This window comes from Alternaria ethzedia (genome assembly GCF_023757985.1).
Source record: "Alternaria ethzedia strain BMP 0044 chromosome Unknown scaffold_28, whole genome shotgun sequence".
In the NCBI taxonomy this organism is placed as follows: domain Eukaryota; kingdom Fungi; phylum Ascomycota; class Dothideomycetes; order Pleosporales; family Pleosporaceae; genus Alternaria; species Alternaria ethzedia.
In genome coordinates, this window is record NW_026056221.1 from 165,476 (window position 1) to 179,275 (window position 13,800).

General features: G+C 54.2%; 5 protein-coding genes across 5 annotated transcripts; 3 read left to right on the forward strand and 2 right to left on the reverse strand.

The window, feature by feature from the left end:
- Window positions 1-221: 221 nt before the first annotated feature.
- On the reverse strand, window positions 222-2,722 carry J4E87_008664 (uncharacterized protein; the record flags this gene model as incomplete). Its single annotated transcript, XM_049380249.1, has 2 exons — window positions 222-2,372; window positions 2,423-2,722. 2 exons carry the CDS (start codon window positions 2,720-2,722, stop codon window positions 222-224), a joined length of 2,451 nt encoding a protein of 816 aa, XP_049229991.1.
- Window positions 2,723-5,212: 2,490 nt separating this feature from the next.
- J4E87_008665 (uncharacterized protein) lies at window positions 5,213-5,588 on the reverse strand (the record flags this gene model as incomplete). The annotated part of the gene is made up of 2 exons (XM_049380250.1): window positions 5,213-5,326; window positions 5,394-5,588. The coding sequence occupies 2 exons, from the start codon at window positions 5,586-5,588 to the stop codon at window positions 5,213-5,215; spliced, it is 309 nt and encodes a 102-aa protein (XP_049229992.1).
- Window positions 5,589-5,861: 273 nt separating this feature from the next.
- Window positions 5,862-6,928, forward strand: J4E87_008666 (uncharacterized protein; the record flags this gene model as incomplete). The annotated part of the gene is made up of 3 exons (XM_049380251.1): window positions 5,862-5,967; window positions 6,032-6,563; window positions 6,616-6,928. The coding sequence occupies 3 exons, from the start codon at window positions 5,862-5,864 to the stop codon at window positions 6,926-6,928; spliced, it is 951 nt and encodes a 316-aa protein (XP_049229993.1).
- Window positions 6,929-7,346: 418 nt separating this feature from the next.
- On the forward strand, window positions 7,347-9,177 carry J4E87_008667 (uncharacterized protein; the record flags this gene model as incomplete). Its single annotated transcript, XM_049380252.1, has 7 exons — window positions 7,347-7,709; window positions 7,776-7,970; window positions 8,067-8,168; window positions 8,221-8,306; window positions 8,584-8,632; window positions 8,696-8,787; window positions 8,841-9,177. The coding sequence occupies 7 exons, from the start codon at window positions 7,347-7,349 to the stop codon at window positions 9,175-9,177; spliced, it is 1,224 nt and encodes a 407-aa protein (XP_049229994.1).
- A 3,083-nt stretch (window positions 9,178-12,260) lies between these two features.
- Window positions 12,261-13,776, forward strand: J4E87_008668 (uncharacterized protein; the record flags this gene model as incomplete). The annotated part of the gene is made up of 3 exons (XM_049380253.1): window positions 12,261-12,268; window positions 12,335-12,768; window positions 12,815-13,776. 3 exons carry the CDS (start codon window positions 12,261-12,263, stop codon window positions 13,774-13,776), a joined length of 1,404 nt encoding a protein of 467 aa, XP_049229995.1.
- Between the last annotated feature and the right edge of the window lie 24 nt (window positions 13,777-13,800).

A 13,800-nucleotide genomic window follows, 5' to 3' on the forward strand; every position in this document is an offset into this window, starting at 1 on the left:
GACAAGCACCGGTCGCAAATGAGACCCTGCTACAGATGGCAGACTAATGGTTAGCCTTTCTGTCCGCTGGACAATACCGCGCTGCCATGGTCTTGCTTCACATAATTACCAGTGAAGTCGGGGTCGGATCAGAATTTCGATTACATCTACAATTTTGTACAACTTTCGCATACAGCCAATGCTCAGAGCTTTATGACAAGGGCTGAACCACACTGCGGAGGCTAGACATCGTATGTAAGGACAAAAGGCTTTCCCCCTGTAACTTTGAATGTCGCGTTCCTCGCCACAACCTCCCCATTGACCCTGAAAGCACCTCCAACATATCCGTCCTGCGATGACAGAGGTAAGACAACCGTGCCCGAAGTGCAGTTGGGACTCATCACTTCCAACCTAGTTACAACACGCCCCGTAGCATTCCAAGCAACGGAGATCACACCTCCCGGCACGGGGACTCTGCCCCTAGCCCACTTGAGGTCCAGCGTAACAGGAGCGACTCGCCATTCGGTGTACCCTGGAGCTACGGGCTTGACTCCCAAAACATGATCGCTGAGCTCCCCAGTGGGACCTGCAGCCCAACCGTGGCAGAGGCTAGTGCCCCTCCCCAGCGCAGGCGCACCGGCTGCGTCCAAGGTCTCCCAGAAGCATCCCGTGTAGTTTGCTCCCTGCGGGTCGGCCATGGGCGCCCACAGGCTCTTAAGCAGATTCATGGTCGTCTCGCTGTCGTCGGCCTCGAATGCGGCACGAAGGTGATAGGCGCTTGCATAGGGACTGATGTACTTTGAGAACCCGGCTCCGATAGTTCCGTTCGAGAAAGCAAGAGGGCCTTTTGGTGTTGAAAGCTGCTTGAGGGTGCTCAGAACGCGGGAGGAAGTGTGGTTGAACTTGGTCACACCAGCGAGAATGGCCAGAGCGTTCGAGTCCTGTGCAAAGCTATTGTTGATGGACTGGGAGAGGTAGTAGGCGTTGAGTTCATTCGACCAGAGATTCTGGTCAATCGCGATGCGCAGAGCATCGAGGCGGGTAGTGTATGGCTTGGTGTCGATGCCACCGTCTGCAAGGAGCCTGATGCACTCCTGGAGTGCGTATGCGTAGACCATGTTGAACTTGGTAACGACACCCGCTTGTGACGGATCGTAATAGTTCCAGTCGCCGCCCAAGGCAGGATTGGTGATGTTCAACAACCCGCTTTCGGGCAGGACTTGAGAGTGTGCCCAGTCCAACATGCGTACGGCTTTGGGTGCCCATTTCTTCGGCATATCGACATCGCCGGTGCGCATGTAGAAGTTGGCAGCTGCGGTGAGGAGGTTGAAAGAGTAGCCAATCAGACCAGTGACGTTGGCATCGACCGGAGCGGAAAGTGGCTCTTGTTGGATCTTTGCCGTGGGTGCGAAGAATCCTGGGGTCAGTTGAAAGGAACCAAGAAGATCGAGCGTGCCTTTGATGTAGCTGATGCCGTTGGTGCTCGACAGCGAGGACACGAGCGCAATGTCCAGATCGCCTGCATACGCAATGCGGTCACGTTTCGAGCCGTCAACAGTTGTGTCGTGCGGGTTTGTGCCCATCAGGAAGTCCGACAGGAAAGCCTCATCTGTCAAAGAGGTTGAATAGATTGATTGACCTGTCGGAGTCGTAACAGACAGGTTGCGGAAAACGGCAGAGTGGCCGAATGACGCGCCCAATCCGAAAGATCCGAAAAATGCAGAAGTCTGCGAAAACTCAAGAACTGGAACCTTGTTGAAGGATACCGCGATGCTAGTCGTATTCACAGTGGCTTCCACTTTCTGCCAGTTACCAAGGGTTATGTTTGCTGGCAATCTTGCGAATGCAAGTGGAGGAGAATCCTCAGTGGATCCGAAGTGTGCTGAGATCGATCCATTACCGATATTGCAGAAAACATAGATTCCGGAGTTGAGAGTGTCAGCCAGTACCGAGAATCCAAGTCCTTTGACAATTGGCTTGACTTCGAATGCAAGCTTGTAACTCATCAACGCAGCCGCGCCGCCGCCTGACAGAACTTGAGGTGCCTGGCTTTCTACCAGAGAACCTTCGGAGGAGACCTGCCAGAACGCCGGAATGGAGTGCGCAGGGATGTCGTTTAATTGAACTGTCCGCGCGCCAACCTTCCAGATTTGATTGAGGTCCTCGTCCGAGGTCTCAAAGTATCCCGGTAGTTGATCAAGGGGTGTGTTCAGGATTGTAGGTCTCACACCGACGTTCCTCAATACCAGTTCGCCTGTTGTCGAGAGGTTGAGCTTCTGGTACCTGAAACCACCCTGAATGAGTCGATTGGTATGTATCATGGGCCCAGTGACATTGTACTGATTGACTCTGTACGTGTCCATAGCTGCGGCCAAAGCGATTGGACCATCGCTCTGCAAGATGAATCAGTATGGGTTTCAAGCAATTGCGGCGGGAGACTTACGGTGTAGAAGGTGTCCAGTACCGCTCTGGTCTCGCTATACGTGATCTCTAGACCGGAAGTGTCGCCCGTAGCTGAAAGGACTTCGAAAGTGGGATGGCCTTCGACGTTAGCCCCGTAGTCGAGGACAATCACGCCCGGGGCTGTAGTAGTCCCTTTGAGGGTGGTGGTATCGTTCGAACCAAAAATCGCCGGCAGGCTGTCGTTTGCTCGGCGCACAGGGTGCAGTGACTGGGATCTTGGTGTTGTTGCCGCTTCCGCAACTGTTAGCCAAGCCAACAGGGCTAGTTGAGAGAAACCCATGATATGGTGGAAGTCCTTGATAAGGACTGAACGAATGTAGTAAGGAAACGAATGAAGAGAAGGTTGCCTAATGCGACGAAAAGTAGAGCGGGTATCACATACCTATGTATATATTAGAGATCGTCAGTCTCTTTCATCCTTTCCGAGATACGCCTACCCACCAAAAGTTTGGTGATGCAATCTCCGATATTATTCTGGTAAAAGCTCCAGCTCGCCGTTTTCACCGCCGTGCTGCGCCGCCCGCGGCGTCTGTAGCAATCACCCATAACCATCGGATCTTGCCGTCCCGCTCGTATGTCGTACCAAGTGGGTCAAACCACCGTTGCCGAATATGCCCATCCCCAATGTACACAACCAAGGTTGCCCTCGCAAGAACACCCTTTAGGCTCGAGCGTGGAAGACAAAGAAGAGAACAGAGAACAAGATCAACTCGGCATGACAGCCAAGTGGGGCGCGTTCAGGTACAATCCGCCTAACAAGCCGATGTAGGCACGGCACTCCGCGAATCGCATCTCGGCAGCCGTTGGGCGCCCCGCAACGAGCGCCCGGGCCTAGTCCACAGCATGTACGAAATACGCCTGCACGCCCCCAGACGCAAGGAAAGAACCGTCTACAATGTGCATCCTTATGCATGGAAGCCAGACCCCAGTATGGACCTAGGTGTTAGGAAGTGCGCGGGCGTTCACGATTGATGTGATGATGGCAAAGGCCACCGGGCGCATTCGGCGATCGTTCGTGATGCGTATCTCGTAACGAGCCCCCAGTCTGCGCAAGTACCTGGATAGGCACAGCGTGTGCACTCCGCGCGTTAAAGACCATTCGATGCGCATCTCGGCAGCTTTGAAGCGATTCTTCATCATGCTACCCACCTCGTCAACGGCATGACCGTCACAACGCCCTCACACCCACGAGCCTAGCGTGTGAACGCCGCGGCAAACTTCACATTCGACACATCCCTCGCCCCAGCGTCATACTTCACAGCCCTCCGCTTCCACCATCCCACCATCCGCCGCAAGGCCATCGCCCTACTCTCTCGCAGACTGACCCCCGAGTGACTCTGGGACCGGCAACAGTTTCGTGTCCAGACTGAGCGCATTGTGCAGGTCGAAGAGATGGGGTTGATGGTATTCGGTAGCCGGTGGAGCAGGTGAGGCCTTGGAGCGGGGCTGTGATGCCTGATGCACGTGAGGAGAGGGGCTCAGAAATGACTTCTTGTTTGCGAGGGATGTTGGGAGAGTGGCTCTTCCGTGGTCGTGCCTGACTTTCATGTCTTGTATCGCCTAACCATCGATTGGTCACCCCAAGAGCCCACTACTAACCTTGGAAACTACAAGCCCATTACTAGCGCATCCCTCCACTCAAAAGGATACCTCGCTCGAACAACTGTTCACACAACACAACACTCCAACATGACTTTCTTCGCGCCCCAACTCCAAATCGTCTCCGACCTCCACCTTGAAACCCCCATGAACAGCCCACAGTACTTAAACATCAACCTCCAAGTCACCGGCAGCGCACTCTTCCTATTAGGAGACATAGGCCTAGTCATCCACGAAAACCTCTTTGTCTTTTTGTGCGATCTCCTTGACAACAACCGCGGATGTCGTATCTTCTACGTCCTTGGCAACCACGAAGCGTACCACACGACTTTCGAGCATGCCGTCGAACGAATGCGGGAATTTGAGAACTTGGCGAGGCGGGAATACGGCGGTCGTTTTCGTCTGTTGTGCCGCGATCGGTATGATCTTAACGAGAAAGTGACGATACTGGGCTGTACGCTCTGGAGCAACATCCAACCTGAGCAGGCTGCTGAGGTGGGGTCCAGGATGACTGATTACAACGAAGAGCGCGGGATACAGAATTGGTCGCCGGAAAGAAGTTGTGAGGAGCATGCGAGGGATTTGGAGTGGCTTAACGCGCAAGTCCAACATGTTCAAACCACCGAACCGCACCGCAGCGTTATCATCGCGACGCACCACTGTCCGACTGTTGACGCCCGCGCAACGGATCCGGGGCACGCGGCTAGTTCGATGAATTCGGGGTTCGTGACTGATTTGTCGAGAGAGGTGTGTTGGATGTCGCCGGTGGTGAAGGTGTGGGCGTTTGGACATACGCATTACAGTTGTGCGTGGAGGGATGAGGGGACGGGGGTCTTGGTTGTGTCGAATCAGAAGGGGTATGGTGGCAGAGGGAGGAGGGTTAAGAGTGTGATTGTGGAGGAGAGGGGGGATGAGTGGCAGGTGTTGAAGAAGAAGGAAGAGGAGCCGACAGATGCGGAGGTAGAGCCATCCACGACGACGATGGTGGAGGAGAAGAGCGATACAAAAGGCGTACCAGATGGGCCTGGGAGACCGAAGACAGGTCTATTCGTTCAAGCGACCAAGCGGGTAAAAGCTCTTTTCCACCACGCGCCTTCGACATAACATGATGGAGAATGTAGCGAGCGGTTCCAGATGGAGAAGAAGTCCGGCTTAGGTAGATGATGAGGCTTCAGGATTGCTCAGCTTGATCCATGACCTTGACCACGTCTTCTTCCGTGAAACGATGCATAAGCTTCAGGGACGAAGTAGTCGTCTCCTTAGCTTCGGCTTTGTCGATGTGGATCTGGTTGAACATTCAGGTACTCTGTGCATTACACGCATATATAGACCCGTGGTCCGGGTCGGCTTACCACCGGAGTGTCGAACTCGTACGCGCTCTTCCACCTTTCTTGCCCTGCGTCCATGACATTGATCTCGTCGTAATCAAAAGGCCTCTTCGCGTTGACGTTCTGCACGACAGCTTTAGCCGTGTCGCATAGGCCGCATGGGGTTCGGGTGAAGAAGGTGACGCGGCAAGCGAGCAGGCGGGATGTGGCGCGGAACATGGTGGCGACGTGTTGACAACCCACACACTCTCTCTTTAGCGATGACTACGGGCGTGCAGTACAGACGGAAAATGAGTTGTCGACGCGCCCGAATCCCGAAGATGGAAAGCTTCAACGGCCAGGATATCGATTAAGCTTCGCGCTTGGACCCTATGATGACGGCTGATTTCCAGAATGTTCGGAACAAAATCTGGGGCATCGCAACACAACGAGCAGCGCGCGTTCGACCTTCATACCACTCGTTAAGCGCGTCATCTACAGCAATCGACAATCATGGCGAAGAAGTGTGTTCACAAGGGCTGCGGCAAGACGTACGAGGACGAGAACGAGGAGTGTGTTTACCATCCCGGCCCACCCAAATTCCATGAGGGGCAGAAAGGTAGGTCAGCACCACCAACGCGTATATCGACAAGACCAGAAAAGGTGCTAATGCGATTCCCCAGGCTGGGAATGCTGCAAACCACGCGTCTTGACCTTTGACGAGTTCCTCGCAATCGAGCCGTGCACAAAGGGCAAGCACTCCGACGTCGACGACACGCCCAAGCCTGAGCCCGTCAAAGCCCCCGACGTGCCCAATGACACCCAAGTCAACCTCGGATCGCTCGAGGAATCCCTCCCTGCGCCCGCCCCCCGATTACCCACCGCACAAGCCACGCCCAAGCCAAGCGCGTCACCGGCGCCGCCGCCAGAATCCGAAGATGACGACCCGAGTCTAGAGATCAAGGAGGGCATGACATGTCGGCGGAAAGGATGCGGCGCGACACACAAGGGAGGCGATAGGGACGGAGAGAGCTGCATACACCACCCCGGTGCGCCCATCTTCCACGAGGGCAGCAAGGGGTGGAGTTGCTGTAAGAGGCGGGTCATGGAGTTTGATCAGTTCATGAAGATCGAGGGGTGCAAGACAAAAGACCGACATTTGTTCATCGGCAGCGGCAAGAAGAAGGAGGGCGAGGAGAAACTAGAGACAGTTCGGTATGTCTCCCTACTCTCTCAATCAAGACGACCTACTAACCCCACCCCCCAGACACGACTACTACCAAACCGCCACCTCGGTCGTCGCATCCCTCTACCTCAAGAAAATCGACAAAGCTACCGCCGTCATCGACTTCCAACCCACACACGTCAAGCTCGATCTCCCCACCTCAGACAGCAAGCGCTACCAAACCGAATTCCCCCTCTTCTCGACTATCAAGCCGGAAGAGAGCAAGTTCAGGATACTAGGCACGAAGCTCGAGATGACGCTGGTCAAGGCGGATGGAGCTAGCTGGCCGGTGCTGAGGAGCGACGATAAACCTACTGGGGAGATGATTCAGGTGGGTAGGGCGGGGAGGGCGTAGGGGTTCAAGTGACATGATGTGGGGAAGAGTATAGTCATGCATCAACGAAGTTACGTTAAATCAGGCACACTGCTGTTTACCATGAACTGATGGGTTCTGTGAAAATATGGAGAGTGTGGCATGGTGTACATACATGTGAGAGAGGGGGTGGCTTATTAATCATGACGCACCTCGCGCTCTAGCTATCTCCGCATGTTATGCAATCAGCCTTGCAACATTTCCCATTTCCAATCGAGAGTCGGTTTACTAAACAAGAACCAAGGTACCGAGGACTGTATCAAGATATAAGACCATTGTTACGTGTTTCGTTATATATCACGCCCTTCTTCCTCGACAACCAATCCCCTTCACACCCACCCAGCCAACATCCCCATACCAACTCAACCTATCCTCCCCCGGAACCCAGCCAAACCCAGCCATGTCCCCCAAATCCAAACTCATCGCCATAATCGCCGGCGTCGGCCCCGGAACCGGCGCCTCCGTCGCCCGCAAATTCAGCAAAACCTACCCCGTCGTTCTCCTCGCCCGCACCCCCGAATCCTTCTCTTCTCTCGCCGAGGAAATAAACAAAGCAGGCGGCAAAGCTATTGGTATCGCCACAGACGTATCCTCCGCCCAATCCCTATCCTCTTCCCTCTCCAAAATAAAGAGTGAGTTTGGAGATGATGTCGCAGCCGCAGCAGCGATTTTCAATGCTTCTGGTGCGTTTATGCGGAAGCCGTTTTTGGAGATTCCGGTTGAGACTTTTGAGAAGAGTTTGGGTGTTAGTGGTATGGGTGGAGTAAGTAATTGCCGATGTATGAATTGCATGTGAAACAAACACTGATTTCGTACACCCCATCTTTAGGTGCTGTTTTCACAGACTTTCTTGCCGTTGTTGCTTAAGGGCGTGGAGAAGGGGAGTGAACACCCGCCTAGTCTTATCTTTACGGGGGCCACGGCGAGTGTGAAGAGTAATGCGCAAATGGCGAGTTTCTCGACGGGGAAGTGGGCGTTGAGGGCGTTGAGTCAGAGTTTGGCGAGGGAGTTTGGACCGCAGGGTGTGAGTCGTCCTTTTCTTTTCCGTTTTTGCTGTCTTTGGGATTGTGGATGAGGTGTGGAGTGGATGGCTTTGCTAATGCGGTGTTTTGATGAACAGGTGCATGTTGCGCATGCAATTATTGATGGGGTGATTGATATTCCGAGGACGAAGGAGTGGTTGAAGGATATGCCTAAGGAGGCCAAGTTGAGCGCTGATGCTGTGAGTATCTTTTCCTTTGTTTCGTGGTGTCTTTTGCTAACGCGAAGTGCAGATTGCGAACGATTACTGGTGGTTGCATACCCAGCCAAAGACGAACTTTACCTGGGAGATTGATCTTAGGCCGGCGGTTGAGAAGTGGTAGGTGCGCGTTGTCACGCCGAGAGGACTATAGGATAGGAGAATTGCGCATGAGAGTGTCATGTGTATCAATAGCAAACACTCGACATTATAAGATCCTGCGTCACCACGTCAATATCTCTGATATCGCAGAAAATTCCTGCGTCACCGCGGATACCTTCACTTCGCTTTCACGCTCTTTCGAGGTGAAGACGAGTACGCTAGGAGGTCCTCGGTGTATATAATCTTGTCAATCTGCTTTTCTTCTCCCTTCTTACTACTTACAACGACGTCGCAGTTACCAAGACGAAGCGCGTATCGGATCGATTACCGAACACATCACCACTGTACCAATGTATGCGCACTATCGAGAGCTAATGTAGTCGGTGCGCATCACTGACACGCGATAGATCAACAACATGTCTGGCCTCGGCAGCTCCCGCTGGTCGTCAAAACCGACATCAAAGTCGTCTGAAGGTGGAGGGAAGACTCCGGACGAGCCGTAAGTATCTTTCACTTTGTCTTAGCAGGGATGGTATTCCAACAGTAATACAGCAAACACATCGCCGTCCCGTCCTTTGGGTTCACGATGCCTTCTTTCACCAAGAAGTCGGCTACCGTCGCATCGTCTCCTATCGTCTCATCTTCGACAGAGGCCAAAGTGGTCGAGATGAAAAAGCCCGCGGTCAAGGTCGATGAAGCTCCTTCTCAAGAGCTCATCAAAGTCAAGACTGGTAAACCGCAGTCCAAAGTCACCGCCGCTATCCAGGCAACTCGAGACCGGATGGCCAAGTTCGTGGGCCTACGTCGTCAAGATCGCCCTTCAACGGCAAATGCGACGATTGGACGTGGTCCAAGCGCATCGTACGGAGGATACACCAGGAGGGGATAGATAGGCTGTAGTTGCCTCGCATAGGCTCCAGGGTTCAGAGGTTGACCAGGTACAGGAGGCTGGAGGCTACAAGCAGCTTTTTGAAGCTTACGTGACCAATCAAAGTACATTAAATACCTCCTGGCCGCCTCCCGCCATAGGCGACAAAATGATCAAAACTTGATTTAGACTCCATGTACCACAGTTTCGACAGACGCAACGGGTGCGACATAATATGCCCGAGGGCAGATAAGATGCAAGGTCTACACCGATCGTGCAGCAGCCAGATTGGGCCACTTGCAGAAAATCTCACTCATCAATGTCAGGCTGAACTTGGTCGCATGCGCATGCGCGACATAGTTCGCTAACCGTGGCGAGGGGAGAAATGTCCCATCTGGCCTGACGTACGAGTGCGGCGTATCCATGGGTAGTCGAGAACCCCTGGCACCTTTCATCTACAACGTCGTTGAGACGCAGAGTCGTTGGAGCGCATCGAGATGATTTGCCGGGCAGAGGCAAATGCTAAGGCCGAGCCATCGAGATTGATGCCGCTTTCAGACCCGCGGAAGTAAGACAACAAGGCTACGTCTACCGGCCAACACGGCCTGGCGATATCATAGGTAGCGATATGCGTAGTTAGCTGGATGGGGCAAAAGATAGACGAGAGGCTCGCATCATGTGAAGGTGTTGCACCGTTCGGAGCCTTGCATACAACCATGCGGGACATGCGCTGGCGACGATGGGCATGGTTCTGACGGACTAGAGTAAGGTGACGGTGAAGCGCCTGGCTTACAGCCAAACGCAATCGACTGGGCGTATTTGTACGTGCGCCATAAGGCTCCGCGACACCTTACTACTGCATGCAGGCCCACCCACGTGTCAGCGCCCGTTCTGCGTGCGACAGCTCATGTGCTGGGGCAAGCAGAGAGGGAGGCGTTTGAGAGACTCGGACCAGGCGGGATTAGCGATAGATGGAGATGCGGTGCTAACCGGGCCGCTGGTGAAGTGGGAGGTTGCTGCTGCGACTGCGCGGCGGCCAACAGCTGGGCCGCTGGGGTGTGTGGCCGTGGGCTGTCAGGGTAAGCATAAGCTCATGACGGCAGACCGGCAGAGAAATCGCAGTGACTGGTAAGTTTGTCGGATGAAGCGATCGCTTAAATACCACGGTATGCTATGGCAGCACTCGCTGCAAGGACCAACGCCAAGTTGCTCTCGTCCCGTCGGAAGGGAAGGTCCAACGTTAATACCCGTGTGCCCGCAGCATCTAAGCCAGACGCCAGCCAGCACCCAACGCTGGAACCACACGATCCGAGCGACCGCAGATTGTGCTGCCTGCCGCCCTGGAATACGCGACGATTGCGCAACAACTCCGACCTGCATTGCATCTTGTCGTCGTCGTCTGGTAATCTTCGGCCCCAGCCCGTGACTGGCGTTTCCGGCAACCATCCCATCTCTCCGGCCCGCACATCGCAGCAACATCACCCGAAGACTCGATCAACAAGACGCGCGCAGCCTCGCAGCACCGCCATTCTTCATCCACACCCGTTCTCAGAACTCTCTGCACTCATCGCCAATATTCGCGCACCGCCTGAGCTGGGCGCCGTCGCGCATCTTCCCATGACCGGAGAGAATGCACCGCGGCTAACTGCACTGCCTGCTTACCCACCACAACAACGACATCAACGGCCGCCATCTCCTCCCGGACAGCATCAGCAACTGCAGTCTCCCCTAACCCAGCTGTCTCCATCCACCGTCAAGGCGTCTCCGCAGCAGACTCCCGGGCCCCTTGATGCCAGCGGCGGCAGTGCTGAGCCCTCAGCAAAACGAGGCATGCGCTCGCAGATTGCATGCACCAGATGTCGCCGAAGCAAGACCAAGTGCGAAAACACCGGTCAGGGCACGACGTGCAAGGCTTGCGCGAATACCAACCGCGACTGTACCTGGGACCACGCGGCTGTCGCAAGCAGCACAGGATCTGTGCGCCGCGATAGCACGGCCGATTTTGATGTAAGTCATCCTTTTTTGTCTCCCAGTACTCCTTTAGTCGTATTGCATATCAACGTTCGTGGCTGAGTTCACGTCCTGGGCTATATCACGTGCTAGCGCTGACACCCCTAGGCCCCGCCCAAGAAGCGACGCAAGTTGCTAGCACCAACGTCGACTACAGCGCAACGCTCGGTAGAAGGCTTGGGCTCGCCTGAAGATGCTCTTCAATCACCATTGCTTACTTCCCAGGTCTGGGAAGAGTTGTTTGACATCTATGAGAAGCATTTCTCTACCGACTTCCCCTTCTTGCATAAGCGAACTTTCCTCAGCTCTGTGCGGCCGCCGCCTTCATCTGGCAGCTCATCTGAAGTTAAGACTCCGACTCAAGCTCCAACGCCGCGCGTGTATGCGCCTTTGCTCTTAGCCTTCCTTACCCAGACTGCTCGTTTCCATGACAAGCTCGTAGCGCAAATGGGTAATGACCCGATCAGGGTTGCCGAATTCTACGCATCGGCGACTCGCACGCAGATGGGAACGGATATCATTGGGTCCCCGAATGTGGAAAAGATCCAAACACTCCTCATGTTGGGGTATTATGAATGGACCAATTTGCAAGGTACTGAGGGCTGGATGAAGGTCGGGATTGCTATCAGAGCTGCCATATGCCTTGGGTACCCGCACCTGGATGTCGATGAAAGCGGACTACCTGCACCACTGAAAGACTGTGAAAAGGGCCTTTCGGAAAAGGACCAATTCATACTTCGCGAGACTCAGCGGCGTACTTTTTGGAGCTGCGTCCTCATGGATTGCTATCTGAGTTGGGGGGAGGATCGGCCGAGGATGCTTACGCCCGATCAACTTCAAAGAACCCAACTTGTCTGTAGCGATGGCGCATTCAATTTTGGAAAAAGAGCAAGAACAAGGCTTCTGGGTGAAGACGATGCGATGTATACTGCGCGGAGGAAACGATGGAACAAACATGCTGAGGAACGCCGTAATGACCACGACGGAGCAGATCGAGCCAGTGCCCTGGACGGGGGGAGGTGGGAAGTTGCTGAGGGGGAGGCAGAACTAACATGGTACATCAAAGTTGTTGTGATCTTCGGAGAAGTCTCACAATGGTCGTGTAAACGCGGCAGAAGGTCCGTTTGCCTCGTTCGTTCCGCCGCGATATCTGACTGACAACGTGTAGACAAGAAGGCAAGAATCCACCGTGGTGCGCAACGACTGGCTTCAAGAAATTGGAGGACAAACTCAAGCAGTTGAAGCGCGACCTTCCTGATCACCTTCAGCTGACCTCGGACAACAACGACGACCGTAGCTACAACTCGCCCGGCAAATACGTCGCGATACATGCAATGTACACATTGTGTTTTGTGTGGTTGTACAGAGAGTACATGCCCACATCACCATGGACGTTGACGTATCCCCGCGGCCCGTTGGATGAGCCACTAATTGATGAGAAACCCCCTGACCCTGACTACTGGATCAAGCAAGCCAAAGACTGTTGGAAAGCCTGCCTCGACTTCACAACACTACTTCATACTATCGAGAACTCACAAGTTCATAGCAATTTGGTACAAACGCCAACGGTAGCTTTCTCTTGTTTTGCCGTTGGAATAGGCAGTACGTATCTAACAGTAATTTGGTTGGTTATTGCTAACCACCCCAGCCATCTACTGCCACTACTTTCCTCACATGGACCCGGACGACGCCCTCTCATCTCGTAAAGACCCTAGAGCCCATGATATCGCAAACGGCTTCCTACTACGCATTCTGAGTCGCTTCAAGATGGCCCGCTCGTGGCTCAGCCAACTAGCAGAATGGCAACGATATTACCGTCGTGAGAGGAAGAAGTACCGAGAGCTAAGCGGCCAGATCGACGATTCTCCAAAGAGCAACTCCAGCGATGGCGTCGCTAGCGGTGGGTTGAAAGACTATGCACAGCTCTTCGAAAGAACGCATAAGCAGTTCGGTGACATTGCTAACGCTAACGACAACGACGGACAATGGCCCGACAGGGATAAGGACCTCGCGGATACGAGACTGCCGCATGACGAAGACTCTGCAGAGCGCACTTTGCCTACCAGCGCCGCTTCGGTCAAGCATGAGATGCAAGGTGCACCAGAGGAAAAGTCCAGCAACCAGTCCGGCTTCACTGCCGTCAACCACAATGGTCAACAAACACCTCCAGCTCCTCCTCCAGTCACCCAACCATCAACCTACGCGCACGGCGGCCGTACACCTTCTTATGATCAAAACTCTCATATGCGCGCCACGGCACTGACATCACCGCAACAACCCTACCCAGCATATCAGTATCCCAACTCTCAGCATCCCCTGAGAAGTCCCTTCCAGCAGTCTGACCCCCGCCAATCGCCTGTGCCAGCCACCGCAAATGTCCCGATACACAGCGTCTACCAACAATGGCCACAGGCACGACCGCAGGAATTACAGGAGCAGAAGGTCAACATGGAGATTTGCGGCGCTGCTACTTTCCCCAATGGCTGGGCGGGCGATGTCATGATTGGTGATAGTGCTCAAGACTTCAATAATTGGGGCCAGTATGGCTTTCCGACTATTCCGGATAACTCGGGGTATTATCAGTCTGGGTATTCGTATCCGCCACAGTAGTGGCTGTTTGGTTTGTCGCTGGGT